This window comes from Xyrauchen texanus, chromosome 4 (genome assembly GCF_025860055.1).
Source record: "Xyrauchen texanus isolate HMW12.3.18 chromosome 4, RBS_HiC_50CHRs, whole genome shotgun sequence".
NCBI lineage: Eukaryota > Metazoa > Chordata > Actinopteri > Cypriniformes > Catostomidae > Xyrauchen > Xyrauchen texanus.
In genome coordinates, this window is record NC_068279.1 from 11,537,153 (window position 1) to 11,559,680 (window position 22,528).

The following is a 22,528-nucleotide window of genomic DNA, read 5'->3' on the forward strand; positions in this document are numbered from 1 at the left end:
CTAATCTTTTGTTCCATAAAATCTTTGATTTTGAATGTTATCACTGCTGCTAATAAGCAGAAAAATTAAAAACTTGAGTGTAACAAAAAATGTGTGCTGTATTTGTGTGTATACATATATATAGAGAGAGAGAGAGAGAGAGAGAGAGAGAGAGATCTCCAGTGAAACGTTTGGGCACACCTACTCATTTGTTTTAAGATTTTTTTTTTCCACTTTTTGAATGACAGTGAAGTCATTAGAAATATGAAATAAGACAAATGGAAGTATGGGGATTATGCAGTGCACTGAAGTACAGGAGAAGATATTTCCCTGTCTTGTTTTTTATTTCAACTCTGTCATTCTACCTCTTAACATGATTCTGGCTTTTCCTTTCAAATCACTTCCTTTATTCTGGTGGAGGAATCATGTCAATTGCAGTATAGTTGAAAGTGTTCCTCTTCTCTTTAGAGGTTTCTCCAGAGAAATCTGATCCAGGTATGGCAGTATCACCCTTAATGGGCTTGTTGTTTGGAAGCACCTGAACATTTCCTTTCCCTGACCACTGCCTTGAGTGATCTGACCATTTTTAAAAGTTATTGCACTAGAGGTAAGGCCTTCTTTGTTGTATTAAAACTGCTTTCTGTTGAATGCTGGTCCTTTTTACTAATTGAAGAGCAAACGTAATTTTGTGACATTTGTAATTATAAGTATAGCTATTTTGAGTCCCACTCAACTTATTTCTCACTTCCACATTTTTGAGAAATTTTAAGGTCACCAATCTATAAATAACAAGGTATTTAGATTTTATATTTATTTCATATAATAATTCCATATTCATTATTCATACAATCATATAATAAAAAAGCTTCATTTTGGTTTTCTGACAGATGGAGAATTGTTTATGCCAAGTATATTCAACATGGATAAGCATGAATGCTCTTATAAATGTTTACTATAAATATGCAGGGAATTGGACACTGTTTAATATGTGTGTGTGTGTGTGTGTGTGTGTGTGTGTGTGCATGTGCGTGGCAGTATGTCACAAGTGGGTTTTTTTAGGAGTTCGGATAAAGGTATGGTCTCAAACCTTTCTTTTCTCAGGTTTTCTTTTCTTTTTTTTATTTGTTCAATATAAGGTTACCAATATAACCTTTTCCTTTTATTAAATGTGGTTGCCCTTAAAAGTATTTATACACTGAAGTCACAATTTGAAATGCATGAATGTTATTGCATGAGGTACAAAATATCAAACCAAGTGGTATCTGCAAACAAATGATGTTAGACCTTTTCTCATAACTACACTTTTCTTAGCCATTTTTTCAATTTCTTTCATGCAACTGGTCTCAATGTGATTTTTCATAGATAAATGATGTCAAGTTCACACAGGCGACCTAGCAGAGTAACCACAGGTGTAGTCACATTACTTATGGATATGCTTATCTATGTTTGTCAGACTGAACCGGAAAGTGTCAAAATACTTTTTGACTGAATTTGGAACAATAATACATATTGCTTTATCATTTTCAAATCTTTTTTATAATTTACATTTTCCGTGAAATGTGTTTGTGCGAAGTTTCTTAAAAATAAATGCCATTTGGTTTGACAATTTTGTAATATACTGTAATGCAAAAAGTTTATTTTATTAAGTGTGTTTCCATTATATGTTTGCTTTCTGTATGGCTCTCTGTGTGTTTGTGTGTGGTCTTGTGGTTGTAGAGAGCATACTCAGTATTGCTGTTCTCTGTGGAATGAGAAGAAAAAAGGTTGCTTCCTTTTTTGGCATGCAGGAAATCAATACTTTGCAATTAAGTTTGAGAGAGGGGAGATGTGTGTTGTTCCAGACAAAAGTTTGACAGAGTCAGAGTTTGCTACAGAGGAACACGTCAAGTAAATATTACTTTAAACAGATAATGTGACACTAGTACAGACAGAAAGTTGACCGCCCCTTTTCCTTGTTTATCTTGGGTGTGTGTGGTGGTCTATGTGTGTGTGTTTGTGTAAATGAGTCTATGCTGGATGCCTGCACTCCCTGTTTCCCATCAACACAAAGTGAGAGCAGATGGAAGACTGTGAAGTGGGAGAAGGGAGGAGAATAAGAAAATGAGACAAAGAGGAGGAGACTGTAGATGACTTCTGGTGATCTCTGATTGTAGTAAGGATTTGGCTGGACCTACATACACTGCAGTGTCACCGAAGGACCCTTATGGTAAGAATCTCAAGGCTAAAGGTTAGGGGTATCGCCAAGGTCAAGGTTAGGAGGGGGGAATCGGCAAACAGTCCTGAAAAACTCAGGAAGTTAGATAGCGGGTGTGAGAGTGAGAGACTTGTTCATTCTCCCCCGTATCTCAGTGGAGTTTTGAAAGGGAGGTGGAAAGAGTGAGCAGTTTATGTTGGTACACAGACCTTGGGTGAGTTTCTGCTACAGATACGTTCTCTACAGTAGGTGTCTCAATAGAATTGCGTTTTAGTTTAGGTGGTTTGGAAAGTTGCTTTCTATTGCCAAAGTTCAGCTGTATTAGAGAGATTATTTGTGCTGAGTGTTACAGTACAGCAGGTTAAGAACTTTCTGAATCACTGCTGTCTTGTGTAATAATGAAATAATATCCTTAAATGCATAGTTCACTCACAAATTACAATGTAGGCTATCATTTACTCACCCTTATGTTGTTCCAAAGCTGTATGACTTTCTTCCGTGGAACACAAAAGGAGGTATTATTCAGCATGTTAGGCTCAGTCACTATTCACATTCTTTGTATGGAAAAAAAGATGCAATGAATGTGAACAGTGACTGGGGCTGTAGTTCTGCCTAATATCTCCTTTTGTGTTCCACAGAAGAAAGCAAGTCAAATTGACAGCCTGGTCTCATTAAATTTACGTGAGCATTGCAACATTTTTGCAAAACTGAAATGACGTGGTTCAGAGGTAAGAGCAATAGAGTGAAAAAGGGTTTTTATAAAGACAAACTCATCAATTGTACTCATCATTTGTGTGACAATGATTAAACCACAACGTTGTTGTAGCGCTTCATGTGTTCATTTTATAAGGAGACTGCAGAAAAACTTAGAAAGTGGCACATTTTGCAAAAATGTACATGTTTTTAGAGTGACGTTCATTCTATGAGGCTAGATTACATATAGATAAAAGATGACAGAATTGTCATTTTTTGGGGTGAACTATGCCCTCAAGATGAATATTATGTTACGTTTTGTTATTTCTTGACTTGACCTGAGCCATCAGACTCCTCAATACTCAGAGACTGGACTGACAATCACACACACACACACACACACACACACACACACACACACACACACACACACACACACACACACACACACACACACACACACACACACACACACACGTCCATCCAACTTTTGCTCATGTCCATAGTTGCACTTTAATTCATTGTCACTCTATACCTGGCTGCACCTGGCTGCTACCTCAATAACTGCTATGTCCATAGAACATTATTTCATAGTATGTTATGTTTACATTTAGCATTTTAGAAAGTGTCATCTTTTGCACTACTCGATTACAGATGTGTACTGGTCGGCGCTGCACTGTCTCTTATTGTGTCTATTGTCCTGTTCCTTTTAGTACTTTATTGTACTGTCCCGTACTTTTTGCACACGTTTGCACATGCACTTTATGTAGAAATGTTATTTAGTCTGTGTAGTCTCATGTGGTTCTGTGTTTGTCCTATGATGTTTTATGTAGCACCATAGTCCTGGAGGAATGTTGTCTCGTTTTGCTGTGTACTGTACTAACTATATATGGTTGAACGACAATAAAAACCACTTGAATTGACTTTATTTTGAAGGCAGCAAATGTGAAAACATTAGAAATGAAATCTTTGAATCACTTCCTGCATTCACTGTAGGTGTCTTAATTTTAGTAGATTATTATTATGGTACAACACACCTAAAACTGACCTTTTCATGTCTGTCTTCTTAATCATGTCACCACCAGCGATGATCAGTAACTAGAGACTAGCATAGAGTCTTAAACCCCTCTTAATCTGGGGGCTTTATTAATCACTCTTTAATGTGAAGATTTTTTGGAGCATGTCTGAGCCAGGGTGTTTATACATTATCTCTGACAACTCTTAAACTGTTTCGCATCTATGTGTATGTCAGTCAGATATGAAGTGATAAAATGATAGTTTAGTCATTTACTCACTCTCATGTTGTTCCAAATTTCTTGGACTTTCTTTCTTCAGTGAAACACAAACATACATTTTAAGCAGCATGTTAGTCTCAGTCACCATTCACACTCATTGCATCACCATACAATAAAAAAATATTACATTCTGCTAAATATCTTTTGTGTTCCATGGAAGAAAGAAAATCAAAGGGGTTTGAAATAACATGGGGTTGAGTTAATGAGTACAGAAATTTTATTTTTGGGTGAACTATCCATTTAAAACCATCAGATAATAGCATTTTTCTACTGACAAACTACAGAATCCTTACAATGTGTTAATTCTGCTGAAGCTTCTGTAAAAGTTTTAATTGCCTTATGAACTGATGAAGATAAGAGAGTTTTGCACAGCAAGTACCACTCAAAATTTTTGCAGAATATGTCAAAATCCTCAAAACTCCTTAAAATTCTTAAAACAAGGGCCCAATTGCAGGGTTGTAAATGTACAACTATTGCCACTAAGGGTTTACTTAACTAAAGGAGTTTCTTGCAACCAGCTAAATGTCTTATAATAATTATTTGCAGCACCTATCAAGAACCATTTTTCGCTGCATAGAGTTCTTAAGAACAGGTTTGATAAGACTTGTTGAGATTGAGACTTGTTTAGTACAGTTTGAGGTCTGGTTCTCTTCAGGTGTTGAGTTTGTCCATGACTCTTAGTGCTGTGTAATGTGTGTTATCGCTTTTGTTTATATCTGTGTCTGTAGCTTGACCCTGAGTTCCACTGGTGTTCCATATAACTCTTCATGTCAAATAAAGCTGATAAATAATGTAATGACAACACACAGCAGACTCTGTTTGATCAAATATGATTATCTCCTTGACAGGTTGTTATTGTTAATGGATAAATAATTAAATGGTCATTCGAAATTACATGCCTTTATCTGGTAAATTGAGAGGCCAATATTCTCTCCTTCTTTTGCTGTTACCTAAGCACCGTTGTAAAGATTTGTATGAATTATTTAATCATTGTGTGCTCTGGTATTATGGATTTTCCATTTAGTCTGGATTAATAGATTTGATATCTTCCTATAGCCTACTATCTGTTTGCTTGTTTGTTTTTATTTTTGTTTTTAAATATGTAATTTGTTTAATCGATAGCTGGCCACAGGCAATTTAAGGTAGTTGAAATATCAAGTGTTCCCATTATCTGAGAGTTTTCTAGGAAATCAGTTTATATCGATATACATCAAGTAATAATGTACAAGGAGGTTTAATTGTTCACATTATTAATCCCATGAGGAAATTTGCAATCAAAGCAAAAAGAAGTAACCCAGTTCCTTAAAATCCATTGTATTATGAATCAAGTGAAATTGCTAATAATTGTAAAAACCAAACAATATCAATAATCACAAGCTAACAATAAAAGCACAGAGCTAGTATGATGGTGTCTTATTATTTGTGATGTTTGCTAAGTCATAGTAATGCTTAAAAAAAAAATAATTGGAACATTTTCGAAAGAGCAAAACAATTCCCTGGCAACCACTTAAAACAACCTTGCATCGTGGTAGCGATATATGCTTCGGACGAGGGGAACACGAGGGTGTTTGTTGGTGTAGAATGACTAACTAAATTGTCCCCAAGACAAAAAGTGACCAAAATGGCAATTGCGAGTGGAGTGGCCAATTGGATGGCCAGCCTTCATCTGTGGTGGCCACGTCCACCCCTGGCCACCCCCTTAGCTCCGCCCCAGCATATACACACTTATTACAATGTCATTAGCTTGATTGGTAGCTCACCAGGTATAGCATTGGATTTTAAGCTTGACGGGCGCAGTTCGAGTCTAAAGATGCTCAGAAGTGAAAGTGACATAGAAGTGACACAAAATGTCATTTTTGCTTCAGTTGATGCGTCGTCTTATTTTTTCCGAATTTGCATCTTAAAACGCAATAGATTAGGGTTCGGTGTTGGTTAAGGTAAGGATATCTGTTTTGTTAAACTCTAATATATCTTTTCGGACACTATTGGTTAGGTTTAGGGTGAACTTTTACGTTTGGGAGGTACGTTTTTACTTACTAAAACCTCAATTCGCTCAGTTTTGGCTCCCCCTGCTGGACAATTCACTTAAAAATTACAGCCAAATGTGTAATGAAGCACGTAATTAAAATTTTGCAAAAACTTTGTAATGCTCACATACATTTCATAAACTTATCTTCAGCTAACAAAGAGGTTCTGCTTCAGGACGGGTTTCGAAATGATTAGTAGTAAGCAATTATTTTGTCTCGCTGATTAATTGGCTGACATGAGTGCATTTTCAGCTGAAAATTGTTTCCTCTTGCATGTTAAATCTAAGTTGCTCCCTTGTATGTGCTAATATACAGACAGCCTTGTCAATGGAGAATAAATGTTTTCTGTAAAATAAGTAATTCATTTCCACAATTTTATATTTATCAGTCTTTAAATTGCATTATGTATTGCAAATTACATTGGCTATTTACCACCATGCTCAAGATATCTGCATTGGCCATTGAAAACCCATATCAGTCTACCATTAGTAGAGATGACACTTTTAGTCTTTAATCTCTAGAGGTTCTCCAGGACTCTCCCATTGCATTAGTGTTGCATGAGTGATTGTGTTTATTTGTGTGTTCTGCTTGGAAAGCACCGGTTTAAAACAACATTCCTTAACTAAACATTGAATCTGAAAACTACAGGAAAAGTTGCGTCTCAGCATGAGCTGCTCTCTGTGCTGTCTTGATTCATAATTATAGAGCCAATAGCTCTATCAGCCCTCCTGCAGCTCTGTGGAGGAGTTTTGCATGTATGAGGGACACTTCCCTAAACACAAACCTAGAGCTTCAAAGAGAGTATACTTCCTTGCCTTTTAGTTCCTGTCTTGTAATCTTGTTCATGACATGATGTTTTCATCACTAAAAAGGAACATGTGGTTTACCAAATTTGGAAAAATTAGAATAGCTTTTATTTAGGTATGCATCTTCAGTTTGGAGTGGCACAGTAGACAATGAATGCATTGCTGAAGAATCTTGAACTCAATGCATGTTTCATACTGATCCATTAGAGACTTATAATACAGACTTATGTTTAAAAAAAAAAAAACATGGGTGTTTTTGAAAATTGTGTATGTGAAAATTCATTGTTCCCATTATTCTCCTATGGTTTTTTGTTTTTTTGTGTGCATTTTGTGCATTTACCATTTAATCAATGTTGCCAATCACAATGCTTTCCCCATTCTCTCACAGTTTACCAGACTGGAGATTGAGTTGCAACATTTACGGTCTTAGAAAGTTTAAAATACTCCTCAGGGCCCTGTAGATTATCTGAAGTGGTCTGTAGATAGAACAATAGTGACCAGAGTATGCATCACACACAAGCATGTTAAGTATTCTGAGATGCCACACTGAGCTCAGCAGCATTGCCTAAATGCCTAAACCTCCCTAAACATGATCAAAGATGAAGGATTTTACTCCATTTCCCCTCATATTTCTCACACTGTATTCACTCAGATAACCGTCTCACACATATTTACATTTACATTTATGCATTTGGCAGACGCTTTTATCCAAAGCAATTTACAGAGCCCTTATTACAGGGACAATCCCCCCGGAGCAACCTGGAGTTAAGTGCCTTGCTCAAGGACACAATGGTGGTGGCTGTGGGGATCGAACCAGTGACCTTCTGTTTACAAGTTATGTGCTTAGCCCACTACGCCACCACCACTACTGCATATACTGTATATCCCTTTGGGATTTGACAGATTGGAGTTATCATCACGTTACTCAAGATCATGGGACAGACAAAACAAAGGTTCAAACAGTTGTTTGGCTTTGTGTCAAAAGGAAAGGTGGAAAACAGAAAGACACACAACAGCCTCTCTGAAAACGTATACAGTTCGACATTTGCATCTGTGTTTCTTTGTATGTGTGTGTGTGTGGGTGGGTTTCTTTTTTTAAGTTATAAACTGGTAATTACAAGGGTATTATGCCATAAATGTGGTTTATGAGGACAGTTCTAGTTTCCCCATTATCCAAATTTCTTAGAAAACATACTAAACTATGTTTTTTTTGAAAATGTAAAAATGTAGGGCGTTTTTTGTGAGGGTTAGGGTTAGGGGATAGAATCTGTAATTCATACAGTATAAAAATCATTATGACTTTGGAGAGTCCTCATAATGATAGCAGCACCAACGTGTGTGTGTGTGTGTTTGTGTTTGTGTGTGTGTGTGTGTGTGTGTGTGTGTGTGTGTGTGTGTGTGTGTGTGTGTGTGTGTGTGTGTGTGTGTGTGTGTGTGTGTGTGTGAGCGTGTATTTATCACTTTGTGGGGACCAAATGTCCCCATAAGGATAGTAAAACCTGAAATTTTTAACCTTGTGGGGACATTTTGTCGGTCCCCATGAGGAAAACACCTTATAAATCATACTAAATTATGTTTTTTGAAAATGTAAAAATGCAGAAAGTTTTCTGTGAGGGTTAGGTTTAGGGGTAGGGTTAGGTTTAGGGGATAGAATATAAAGTTTGTACAGTATAAAAACCATTATGTCTATGGAAAGTCCCCATAAAACATGGAAACACAACATGTGTGTGTGTGTGTGTGTGTGTGTGTGTGTCATATCAAGCTCTCCATGCATCTCAAGACCTCATTTAACACAAACATATGACAACCAATTTAGATGAGTGAGAAAGTTCTTATGCCAAATTCCATAAAAAACTTTATTTTGCAGTTATTGAATAAATAATGTATTTGTTTATCATACTGTTTACAATGATATTTAGAATCTGACATAATATCCAGTATTACAATGTTAAAAAAAACAACAAAGATGTTAAAGGAATAGTTCATCCAAAAATGTAAATCCTGTCATCATTTACTCACCTTCATGTAGTTTCAAACACATATTATTTTCCTTCTTCCACGTAACACAAAAGGAGATATTTTGCATAATGTCAAAGCTGCTCTTTTCCACACAATGAGATCATAGAGTGACCAGAGGCTGTCAAGCATAAACAAGCACCATAATATAGTAACTTGTGCATTGTTTCCAAGTCCATACAATGACCTTACGTGAGGAACAGGCCAAAATGTATGTTTTTCACAGAAAATCTTCCCCTCTAAAACAGCACACAAATCATCATGGACTTGGGTAGATAAAATGTTAGCACATTCAGCCATCTACAATATAAATATGTATGCACAATTTTAATGGAGCTTCGTCATTATCCAAAATATCTACTTTTGTGTTCCATTGAAGAAAGTAAGTCCTATAGGTTTTGAGTGACATGAGAAAGGATTTATTTATGGGTGAACTTTCCCTTTAAGTTTTCAAATTGAACCCAAGTAGGACATGTAATCCCTTAAATATGTATTTTTGGTTTTCATTCAACTTGTTATTTTTCAGTGATGTGAACAAGCTAACCAAGCTGCGGTCGCAGCGGAAAACAGCTCTTACAGAGGTGCCACTAGCATGTGTTTTTCACGCATGTTTCTGATGCAGCGTGCCTTTTCAAAACACACATTCTTAAACACCCATGTGGTTTCTATAGGTAACTCTGCTAAAGTCACTCTGGAATCCTGTCCAATGGGCAGGTTTCACAAATACTCTTTCCTCAACTTGGAATCTCTGAATGTGGGTGTATGTGTCTTTGTTCGTGTGTGTGTTTTTTTTTTTTTACATGTGTGAGATAGATGTACAACATTTATTGAAACACATAATTCAATTAAAACACTGAGAAATTGACTTGTTTGTGTTATTATTATGGGACAATATTTGCCCCTTGTAACTAGCTATAAATATTGCACAAGCTCAATTCTAGGCTTAAAATATAATATTGTGAAATATATAAAAACCAAAAACCAAGTGGAATTCACAACAAGGACATTATTAGCCCCCTTGTTTTAAATATATATGGCCTTTTTTGTCACATTCTGCGGAATTTTTGCCCCTCAGCAATGGTTCATTTCTGACATAAATGTGTAATTTTACATTGATGTGTAAAGCAGCATACACACTCCTCCTCAAAGAGGTTCTCACACAGTACTGTATTTTCTTTTTAGAGAAATCATGATTAATCTTTGAGAAAAAAGGAAGCCATGTCGTTCTTTGGCTTAAACTGTACGCGGAGGAGAGAGAAAGGTACAAGCATTGCACACAGCTTCACATCAAACCTCAAAGTCAGACTTCACACAAATGTCTTATTTACTCACCCTCATGTTATTCCAAACACAAGTGCTTTTAAAAAGTAGAGAGAATTTTTTTATGACAGTTCGTTATGACAGGACTGTCAAAAAAAAGAAAGAAAGAAAAAGGTAAACAAAAACACCATATAAGTAGCCCATATAACTTAATGCCCTATATTCCAAATCTTTTGAAGTCATATGATAACTGGTGTGAGGAACAGATAATATTTCCTTAGTAAAGTCCTTATTTGGTAATAACCTTCACCTACACCAAAGCTTGTATCTAGCCCATGTCGGTATCAGTGTCAGAAATTTATGTTCCATTAAGGGGAACCCTGGATTGGATTTTTGGGGGTGTTTTTAACCTTTATCATAGGTTTTCTAATGGTTTAAAAAAAAAGTGTGAAACACTCCCATTTAAAGGAATATTACGGGTTCAGCACAAGTGAGCTCAATCAACAGCATTTATGGCATAATATTGATAACCACAAAACTTTTTTTCATCACGTCCTTCCTTAAAAAAAAAGAAAAAGCAAAGATCACGGTTACAGTGAGTCACTTCCAATGGAAATGAATGGGGACAATTTTTGGAGGGTTTTAAGACAGAAATTTGAAGTTTCTAAGAAACAGAGGGGCGAGTCAAAATACATTTTTGTGGTACTCAATATTATGCCACAAATGCTGTCGATTGAACATAACTTGTTTTGAACCCGGAATATTCCTTTAATCAAATTACAGACACAAATTCTACTTGTCTTGTGTTTTATGCAATAATATTTATACCAAGGCCTAAAATACAAATTTAAGAAATATGTAAAATTTTACATATTTTACAGAGCCCCAGTTTATTTCTGACCCTGGTTGGCATTCAAATCTAAAAAATTGACAGAAAAATTGCATTGGTCCTTTCTTGTGTAGTTATGGAACACTGTGCACTATTTATGAATTCTGGACACAAATATTGGCTACATGCAAGCTTTGGCTGTGGTGAAGATTATCAGTGAATAAATGCTTAAATCTCAGTGTGCTCCTCACATAAAGCTATTGCATGACTTTAGAGGACTTGGTATATTGTGTACAAGTAATATGAACCACTTTTATGGTGTTTTTTTATTGTTGTTTTGTCCTCTTTAGAGCTTGACTGCTATGGTCAGTCTTTAGTTTTTAGAATTAGTTTTCCCGACATGTGTCTAAAGTAATTATAACTGCAGACGTCTGTAATGTTCACCATTGATTCGCACAGGAATAACGATGTTTGTATGAATTGGAGAGAGTGTGTAAATGTCTACTACATTTAAACACTGCCATCACACACACACACACACACACTGTAACTGAGCAATCAGAAAATGGATAGTTGTGCTGATTAATTATGTAGTAAGTATTAAACATGATCATATATTTTATCTGTGATTATTAGAAGAAATTTATTGGAATATCTGGCAATATACAACTGAAGTGGTGACATTAGCGAGCCTGTAGTATTATATTGCACTCTTGAATAAAAATATGGGCAATCCCTTCACATTATTATAGGGCTTTTGTGTGCAAGAATTATGTAATGATTCTTTAAAAAAATTGTCCATGTGTTGACATGAGGCTAAATGAATGACAAACTGTTTCTTTAAGCTTCACACCAAAAAATGTGCTTTTGAGATTATTGATTAATTGTTTCAAATCAGAAGGTGCTCTTTTAACACACTTTTTTCTATATATTTTTCTAGAGGTGGAGAGGAAAATCAGAGCAAACGACAGAGAATATAACTTATCTTTCAAATATGCTGTGAGTATCAAATCAGTTCAATCCAGTCAAGAAAATCCAAACCAGCAAAAAGTATGCATTTTTGTTTTGTCTGATCTTATAGTTGGCTGAATGTGTCAAAATGGCATTTTATTTACCCAACCAATTTCCTCTTAGCCGATCACAACCACAGTGTTTCATTTTTACTCTTCTGGTTTCATGTTCCGTTTAAAGAACTTGAACTCTCGTTATTATGTATATTTTATTGCTTCTTCTTATTTTTTCTTTCTGAGATTCAGATGAGCAACATCTTTATTCATAAATGCAAACATACAGTACATGCCATGTCATCAGAAAATGAAATAAAGCATGTGTGAACATAAAAAAAAAACATATTCCACAAATGACATTTTTAATTGTCAAGAGGTGTCTACACAAACATTTTCAATAACTATATGGTTAATATCTAACATCTCATTCTTTTCTTTCTATAGACCAATGCCATCAAGACCTCCAAATACAACCTCTTCAACTTTCTGCCCCTCAACTTGTTTGAGCAATTCCAGAGGATTGCCAATGCCTACTTTCTCTTCCTGCTCATTCTACAGGTGCGTAAAATCCCATTTTTTTGTCTGTCTGTCTGTCTGTCTATCTGTCTCTCTGCCTGTCTATCTATCTATCTATCTATCTATCTATCTATCTATCTATCTATCTATCTATCTATCTATCTATCTATCTATCTATCTATCTATCTGTCTGTCTGTCTGTCTGTCTGTCAAATTGATTTATTACTCAGAAAAAAAAATGTATTCAGTCATTTTCATTCTGATTTAGAAGACGGTGTTTCTTCATAATTTTATATTTTTGTTTAGTCATGCATTTTGCTGAGAATGTGACCAAAACATGACCCTGACCGCCTGTATCATGCACCAAATCACAACTCACACATCCTTAATTACTAAATGCTTACATATTAAGTGTCCCATGACCCCTGTAACTTCATAACCCGGTGAGCTCATGCTGAAATGTGGCTTCCGGGATGTTACTGAAATGTGAATTTATTACTCTGATATTGCAATCCAACATTGCCGAAGCACAATTGTAAAAACAATTTTGTCACTTTTAAGTTTTCTGCTTAGAATGTCACTATACCGGTTTTAACTTAAAACTTTTAAGTTCTGAAAATCCTGAAAATAAAACATCACAGAGCTGAGTTGAATGACGTTTGAATAGGAGGCAATGACAAAGAGAAATTCTAATGTGTCCCCCAAGTATGTTTAGGAATAAAAAAACTAACAATATTTGAATATGTATGCAAGGCAATAATATATTTCATGCCACCACATCAGACAGCACTCCTAATGCTCCTTGATGGCACATCATGAGTGTTTGGCTCGTATGCTGTATGTGCTGTTCATATATACAGTATGTGTGTGTGTTGTAGGTTATTCCTGCTATTTCATCTCTGTCGTGGTTCACCACTGTTGTCCCTCTGGTGCTGGTACTGTCAGTGACTGCAGCCAAAGATGCCATTGATGATATTGTAAGTATACACATGGGACTGTATGCAACAAAGATCTTAAATCTTTTTTTCTCATATTACTTTTTTTTTAATCCCATCCTAAATGAAAACAGCAAGACCTGAATGTCCCTTGACTGTTTTGTCTGTTATTGTTTTGCCTTTTGTGCTTATATGAATTGTTTTACTTTGCTGTGGCTCATAGCTATGTAATACTCTGGTTCGTCAATGTATTTAACTGTAATTGTTGACATCAGGCTACAGTGAGACTCCCACTCTTCTTTGCTGTCCCACTGTTATCCAGAGAAGCTGCAGAACCCTCAGCCAGAACCCAAACTGTGCCGAGTCTGTTTTTTACTCTGTCTGGCTGTGAATCTTAAGGGAGTAAATGGCATTTACATTATGAGAGTGACAGCATGTCCACGAAGCCTAAGCATATGTGTAATTTAAATGGCCTTTACTTTGGCACATGGGCATCATTTAATACACCAACCAAACTTCCTCCGAACAGCAGAAACTCGTAAAGTGAAAGGTTATGGGTCTGAATATGTCCACAGTGGACTGGAAAGTATGATCGAGTGAACATTAGCCACCTTAACAGAGCACAATAATCCTTTATGTTCCTGCTGACGGGAGGGAAGAAGAATCATGGAATCTGAGAACATCACACACCCTCACTCCTTCATTCCTCCCTGTCTCTTTTCCTTCATTATATTCTTGCAATATTTATTGTACTTTCATTTATTTGTAGAATCGCCACAGAAGTGACAGGCAAGTGAATAACCGTAAGGTGGACATGCTCAGCAATGGAAAGTGAGTGGCTGCAATATTTACTGTGTTTTTTGCCTCGTCCCTGCAGTTATTAATATTATGAGTTCAGTGGTATACCAACAATAGGATGGCATCAATTTGGATGAGGAATGAGTGAAATCTTCAAAACTAAGCTTACATTTTAATAGAATATGTCAGAAAACACAAATAAAATTTGACAACAGTGGTGTCATAATTGTTGCATCTTTAGCTCAAATGAGCCTAAAAAAAACATTTATTTATCAGTTTTCATGTTTGTCCTGTGCATTACAAATACAGTTGATGCCTTTATAAGTTAAGTGATAAAGTGTCTCTTTCTTAACGGAAAAGTGTGACTTCCATCACTTAAGCCTCCAATATGATTCCTTTTGATTTCTTCCATTCATTTTTCTATAACTAGTCATTAAAGGCAAGGGTGTAGCCAGGAAATTACTTTTGGGTGGGCCTCAAAAAAATGGATGGGCCAAGTTTTTGCTCAATTCTATTTTATGTTTTTTTGCTTCATTGTTCTTAACAACAGAGAAAAGCCACATTCAAACAGATCTTTCACAGAAATCTGAATTTATATTCTGTATATAATATGTATGTACTTTATTTTGCCTGGGTCTAATTTGGATGGGCCCAGACCCACCACAGCCCACCCTTGGCTACGCCTCTGATTAAAGGTCTTTTCCACCTTATGCTGTCTCTGGATTAGTCTAGAATATTCACATTTTTCAATGTAAACAAACAAATAAATTCTAACAGGAAGCAGCTGCAGACACATAGAAAGGTTCTTCCTGTTGTTCTGACTACTCATGTGTTATTATATACTGTTTCTAGTAACCACAACTAACACACACACATACTCACATGCACAATATGTATGGCTACTGGAATGATTAAAATTGTCCTTTTGTGCTCCTATCACATTTGTATGCATGTAAATATCAAATCCAATGGGAATATATATTCATAAATGTAATTAGTTATAGAAACACATTATGCACACACCCTAAAAGCATTGCAGCATGTTGATATCAGTAAGATGTTTTATGTGCGTGACATGATGACTTATTTCTCTCTTCTCTCTCTCTCCCACAACAGACTGATAAGTGAGAAATGGATGAATGTGCAAGTGGGTGATATCATCAAGTTAGAGAACAACGAGTTTGTAACAGTAAGCCACTTTAAGATATAACTGAACATTGAAATAAAAAAACTGAATTTGCTGAGTCACATTGTCTGTTTCCTTCTCTCAAAGGCAGATCTGCTGCTGTTGTCCAGCAGTGAACCTCTCAACTTGGTCTATATTGAGACTGCAGAGTTGGATGGGTGAGAGAGATAGAGAGAGAGATGGTATATTTGATACATCTGTGTATCATGAAGTAGACCTATCCTGCCTTTGTTCTGTACAGAGCCACGTGGAATGCTCGCTGCTGCTCTTTCATCTCTGTGATATCATGTATATTTGTTCTCTCTGTTGCTTTTCCACACAGAGAAAGCAACCTGAAGGTGAAACAGTCTCTAACTGTAACAGGAGACATGGGAGAAAATTTAGAGGCTTTGGCTGCATTCAATGGTGAGAATTCTTTGCTCTGGATGTCCCAATTTACATAAAAGCATGCCTGGCATTTACTGTGACAATACATGTACACAGAGAAAGGTCTGCATACAATCTTCCCCTTCTTACAAACTAATAATTACTACTTTACTAATATTACCTGGCACTTTATTTAGCTGTGACTTTGTACTTGTATAGAAGTGCACATTTTCATGTTTACAGATTAATTTTGCATTGTATTTACTGTATGTTTGTCATAGGTACACTACTCAGATACTTGTATCCAGTATAGCATACAAACGTTTTCTGATGGTCAAAGACTTTTCTGTCTGAAGAAAAGAAAAACGTTCATGCTGTTATTTTCACGCATGAAACAATGTCCCTATAAATGTGTAAAACTGAACAATAGAAAGGGTGAAGAGCACATATTGTCGTATGTCTCAGTTTTTTGCATTAATGGAGAGCCGAAGTGGGAATGCATGTCCAAAGTCCCACCAATCACAGCGATTGTATGAGGGTCTATACAGTAAACAATCATTGAGATCGCCTCACTGTAATAATTGTTCCTGCATCTCTCCTCCACCCCAAATCCACCTTTAATATAATGATAAATTTGTTATAGTTTATAGTTGCTTAATAAGAAAAGAAATTTCAGTCACTCTAGATTATGAATGAACAGACAAACTTATAAATGCTGCTTTGGTTTTTATATTTTCTCTTTGGTTTGACCTCCTGTAGAACAGACACATCTCATATTATCTCTCTTTAATATCCCAAATCTCATTATTTACTCACCCTCATGCCATCCCAGATGTGTATGACTTTCTTTCTTCTGGAGAACACAAATTAAGATTTTTAGAAGAATTTCTCAGCTTTGTTTGTCCATACAATGAGCAATACAAAAAGCACATAAAGGCAGCATGAAAGAAATCCATTCTGACAGCAATCCATGTCTTCTGAAGCTATCTAATTGGTATTGGGTGAGAACAGACCAAATTTTTACTTTGGGTTACGTTTGTAACCTCAGTTCTCTGAGGGATATAAGTGAGACATCTCACAATGGGACACGCCTCTTGTGCGGTCATCCATGTAGCCCTATGCAATCACGCCTAACAGGCTGATAGCTAGAAGTTCCGTTTCTGCAGATGTGGATGCAATATCATCCCATCTGCCAGAGCGAGGAGGTCCCTGCACTGGTGTACTCACCACGGGCTAGCATTCGATAGTTAGAAACATAATCGATAGTGTTGGGTTGCAAAAATATATTATTCAGGTTAATTATAAAACCCATGAATTGAACCAATCTCCCCTCTGTACAGAATGAGGCAGGGATTTGTATGTCAACATTCTGAACTTGTATTTTCTCAGATAGATGTAAAGAAATCTGAGGTCTGAAAATAAGAAAATACCAGCTGAAGAAATCATTCTGTGATTCTTCTGTCAGTACTATTTGTATTGCTTCTTTGAGGAGAAGAGCAATTATTTCTTCTCTCAGAATTTTGGCATTTTTTCCTCTGCAGTTTTGATTGCTTTATTCCCAAGAAATGTGGGGGGTTCTTGAGAATTGCAACCTGTACCCCTTTTCTATTGTGTTCAGAGCCCACTGAAAGTCTGTGCATCTTGCCAGATTTGTAGATTGGCCTTAAAATTCACTTTCATAGCTGGTCCTACAGTGGCCTCTAGTGGCGATAATAGGAAAAACACGGGGATCTTCTGTGTTTTGGGGTTATTAATAGATTGATGTTTGTCACGGTTTTTACAGGGTGCTTGTATAACCGTGTTGTGGGGAATTGAATTTTCTCATTGCTTGACTGATCCACACAGGTGATAAGTATGTGTGTGACAGTACTCTATGCATTTGACTGATCCACATAGGTGATAAGTATGTGTGTGACAGCGCTCTATGCATTTGACTGATCCACACAGGTGATAAGTATGTGTGTGACTGTGCTCTATGCGCTTGACTGATCCACAAAGGCAATAAGTGTGTGTTTGACTACACTCTATGCATTTGACTTATCAACACAGGGCATAAGTGTGTGTGACCGCATTCTGTCCGTAGACTGATCCACACAGGTGATAAGTATGTGTATGACAGTGCTCAATGCATTGACTGATCCACACAGGGGATAAGTATGTGTGTGACAGCACTCTATGCATTTGACTGATCAACACAGGGGATAAGTGTGTGTGACAGTGCTCTTTGCATTGACTGATTAACACAGGGGATAAGTGTGTGTGACAGCACCCTATGCGTTTGACTGATTAACACAGGGGATGTGAGTGTGTGATCATGCTTTATACTTATCATTGACCAAATCCCAGGGTTTGTGCAGGAATTGAGACACATTTATTTATTTTAGCATTGCTGTCCTGGGAATTTGAGGAAAAACCATACACCAGGACACTTGATGAAAGTGGTTTCTCCCAATACTTCATCAGGTCCTCCATACAATCCTGGAAAAGTGAGAGGGTTTGATGAGCTACCAGGGTTGTGGGGAGGAGGAATTTACCATCAAGTCTTGAGCGTTTAGTAGCAGGGAGAGCCACTGGCCACTCGACAAATAGTCTAGCCGCCGGCCATTGGCAAGCCTCATGTATGGTTGCATTCCCTGCTGCTGATGGCTATTAATCTGACCTGGTAGGCTTTCGAGATGGCACCACTTGGGACACAAATGTCTCCTATATGTTGACATCATTGTTCGAAAGCCCTCCCGAAGCAATGAAGGAAACCGAATCCTTGTCCGGTGGGACTCCTATGAACTGTTTGATCTCCATATTGAAGCCAACAGGGTCCCGAGCTCATCCAAAGGAGTAAGCTGGTTCCCACAGATGTAAGCATGGCATCTCCCTTTAAAGGATCTCGACAGACCTCCTGAACAAACCATCCTCTCCTGCACAGGATTTCTGGAGAGAGTGTACTGCAATCTCTTACAAGAGATCAGCGTCAATAATGCTGCCCTTGCATGCTCAACGCCCAGGCAAGCTGGACACATACCGTGCAGATCTTTAGATGAAATCGAAAATCCTCACACTCCTGGGCAATGGTGAGATGGCAGCTTTGTCTTGCCAGGCCTAGAGGAAACCATGTTCAACTGGTAAGTCAAACAGACTTTCTGCAGATGTGGATGGAATATCATCCCATCTGCCAGAGAGAGGAGGTCCCTGCGCTGGTGTAGGCACCACGAGCAAGCATACAATAGTCTCAGTATAACTTGGTTCACTTTGGCTTGACATCCTTAACTGAATGGTTACTCAGTCCTTAGACAGCTGAATCCAGCCAAATCTATAAACCGCAAGTGCACTGAAAAAGGGCTTGCAGTGGATGCCGCGAGTGGAGAGATGTAGGATTCCGTTTTGTGCCAGTGCTACTGATTATGTAGGGAAGGGGCGGGGCTTCCATGGTTCACTGGCCAGCAGCCTATTAGATTTGATTGCATAGGGCTTCATGGATGACCAAACAAGAAGTGTGTCCCATAGTGAGATCTCGAGCAAGTCAACCAAAAGAGAACCCTTTTTTCACAGTTAAATTTTTAATTTTTTTTTGCAGTCTCTAGGCATGATAATGATTTCAAGCTTGATTACACTTCCTAGTGGTTAATGCATGAACAGAGCACTAGATGGTGCTAGGGAGGGTAATCGAGCTCAAAATCATAATTGTGCCTAGATGCTGCTGATGTCAAGATTTATAATGGAAAAATTTGTTACAGTACATTTGTGTTCTGACCCAAACTGATTTGATTGCTTCAGAAGACATGGATTTAACCACTGGAGTCGTATGGATCATGTTTTTGCTGCCTTTATGTGCTTTTTGGAGCTTCAAAGTTTTTGCCACCATTCACTTACATTGTACGGACTTACAGAGCTGAGATATTCTTCTAAAAATCTCCATTTGTGTTCTCCAGAAGAAAGAAAGTCATACTCATCAGCAAAGGCATGGAGTGTGTACATTATGATAATCTTAATTTTTGGGTGAACTATTCCTGCAAGTTTCTTGCTTCACATACTTTTCAAAGTAGAAAAAGACCCTAGTAATGTAACACGAGTCTCCTCTGGAGTTTCAGTTTCATTCTTCCATGACCATTAGCTGAGCTATCCACATTAATTTTATAGTTCTATACTCTTACTCTATTTTAACTACTGTCTCATTTGTTTCTATTTATTTATTTATTTTTTTACTTTTTTGATACTTAAGTAAAAAGTATCTGAGAACTACATTAAGACTCCTCTGAGTAATTTCCTCTGGACTGCTCGGTGTCTTTCTTTAGGGGAGGTGTGTTGCGAGCCTCCTAATAATCGTCTGGATCGATTTACGGGCACGCTGACTTCCGGCATGCAGAAACACTCATTGGACAACGAACGAATTCTACTGAGGGGCTGCACACTCAGAAACACAGACTGGTGCTTTGGCATGGTGCTGTTTGCAGGTAGTAAAGTCAGATCGATGCAAGGGTGCTTAACTTACCGCTATGGGTTCTGGAGCTGTTCAATTTGTCTTTTATATTAATACAATGAATGTACCAATCCATAGACTAAATGTACTAGACCCTTAAATAACATGCTGGATTTGGATTGGATATATTCTGCTCATTATGTTGCTTTGCTTTCCCTAATGAAGACTGTTGTGGTTAATGTACACTACCGGTCAAAAGTTTTAAAACACTTACTAATTCTTTATTCGATTTCTTTATTTATTTATTTTTTACACATTTTAGAATAATAGTAAAGTCATCAAAACTATAGAATAACATAAATGGAACTATGGGAATTATGTTGTGACTAAACAAATCAAAACTATGTTATATTTGAGCATCTTCAAAGTACTCAACCTTTGCCTAGAATTTGCAGACATGTACTCTTGACATTTTCTCAACCAGCTTCTTGAGGTATCACCCTGGCTGCTTTTCTTTATTATTTGGTCCAAGTCATCAATTTCAAAAACCTTTTCTAAATTTTAGGTGTATAATTAAATAAATTAATATGTTGACACAATTATATTTTTGTCTACAAAACTAATTTCAAACTTTTAAGCATACACCTTCAGATCTAATTATTTTTAAGATCATGAGAAACATTTCAGTCAAGTGTTTCAAAACTTTTGACCGGTAGTGTATATGTAATTCCTTCAGGCCCTGAGACCAAGTTGATGCAAAATTGTGGAAAAAGCATTTTTAAGAGGACCAGCATTGATCGGCTCATGAATGTATTGGTGCTCTTTGTAAGTAAACTCTTTTCACATCAAGATTCTGTATGATACATTTTCATATCAATAGTATTGCAACCAATCCACTTCTGATATTAAAAAAAAAATTATAAATGAAAGTTCAGGAGTACTATGTGCATCTAATCCTGTCAATAACAATGTAGGGGTCTATAAATGGCTGCTTACTTCACTCCTGTGATACCTCCTCCAGCATCCCTCCACCACCCAAACTGCACCTTTATTTCTATTTATTTTTATTGTAATTAAATGGGATGTAGAAGTCAAGTCTTGTGCTCAAACCCTCCATCACAGACACAGTCTAATTCTGTTTACCTTTGCCTCACTCAAAGATTATACAGTATCAGGATGAAGCTAAAAGTTGTGAAATACTTTTGTTGAAGTTATCATTTTCATATGTTCTTAATTTAATTTATTCAGTGTCTGGGATTTCTTTCATTTAAAAAAAGATGTGTAATAAAAGGAAATAAATTGCCATTCGTTGTATCACATGAATGTGAAAAGATTAACAGAACAATATTTGCATTGTGAGTGGTAGCAGGTTGGTGTGTAAGACAAGTTTGATTACTCTTTGGCTTGAAGGTTTAAAACATTGTGTTGTCTTTTCTGTAGATTTTTGGTCTCCTTGCTCTGATGTGCATTATTCTGTCTGTGGGGCATGGGATCTGGGAATACCAAGAGGGATCAGAGTTCACTGCCTTTCTTCCAAGGGAAAAGAGCACAGCATTTTCATCATTCCTCACATTCTGGTCCTACATTATAATCCTCAACACTGTGGTGCCAATCTCACTTTATGTCAGGTATGATGTACAGTATGTGCATGCGTTCTTGTTTGGGTTGTACATAAAGTAACATGAATTCAAGTTATTTTCATATACTTATTTAAAAATAAAGGTTATAATTAGAATTAATAAGGCATTTATAGTGCAATGCTGTATAAGATAAACTTTTAGAACTCATGTACAGGTATGTACTGGTGCTTTCAATAACCCAGAAACTTAAACGCTGATCTGAAGAACTTGTAAGAAACGTTTTTAATCTCCAAAGCATCATATAACCAACTCAAAAACCCTACACAGCAAAAATTGGTTCTTGATAAAAGAAAAGAAAGCTTTTGCTCATCCTATGGTGCTGCAAAGAACCTATTTTTTAAATTGTTAACCTAAAAATGAAAATTCTCTCATTTACTCAACCTCATGCCATCCCAGATGTGTTACTTTTGTGTGAGTATGCTAGTATGTGACCAATACTTTGAAGCTTCAAAAGCAGATTAAGGCAGCATATAAGTTATATAATCAGATGCACAGGTAAATGCCTAAACCTGCTGGGCATTACTGCATGCCGCACCTCTGCCGGTGCCTTCAGTTGTCAAGCTACAG

At 36.8% G+C, this 22,528-nt stretch overlaps 1 protein-coding gene across 1 annotated transcript in view; it reads left to right on the forward strand.

Moving 5' to 3' along the window:
* Nucleotides 1–2,008: 2,008 nt before the first annotated feature.
* LOC127640864 (probable phospholipid-transporting ATPase IM) overlaps nucleotides 2,009–22,528 on the forward strand; it is a 35,945-nt gene continuing 15,425 nt past the window's right edge. Inside the window, exons 1-12 of the mRNA XM_052123549.1 lie at nucleotides 2,009–2,185; nucleotides 10,193–10,271; nucleotides 12,040–12,098; nucleotides 12,551–12,664; nucleotides 13,501–13,599; nucleotides 14,327–14,388; nucleotides 15,472–15,544; nucleotides 15,629–15,699; nucleotides 15,864–15,946; nucleotides 20,197–20,355; nucleotides 21,058–21,146; nucleotides 21,762–21,949. Coding sequence (XP_051979509.1) covers nucleotides 10,229–10,271; nucleotides 12,040–12,098; nucleotides 12,551–12,664; nucleotides 13,501–13,599; nucleotides 14,327–14,388; nucleotides 15,472–15,544; nucleotides 15,629–15,699; nucleotides 15,864–15,946; nucleotides 20,197–20,355; nucleotides 21,058–21,146; nucleotides 21,762–21,949 — 1,040 coding nt within the window. The 5' untranslated portion in view covers nucleotides 2,009–2,185; nucleotides 10,193–10,228. The remainder of the gene's footprint in view (nucleotides 2,186–10,192; nucleotides 10,272–12,039; nucleotides 12,099–12,550; nucleotides 12,665–13,500; nucleotides 13,600–14,326; nucleotides 14,389–15,471; nucleotides 15,545–15,628; nucleotides 15,700–15,863; nucleotides 15,947–20,196; nucleotides 20,356–21,057; nucleotides 21,147–21,761; nucleotides 21,950–22,528) is intronic.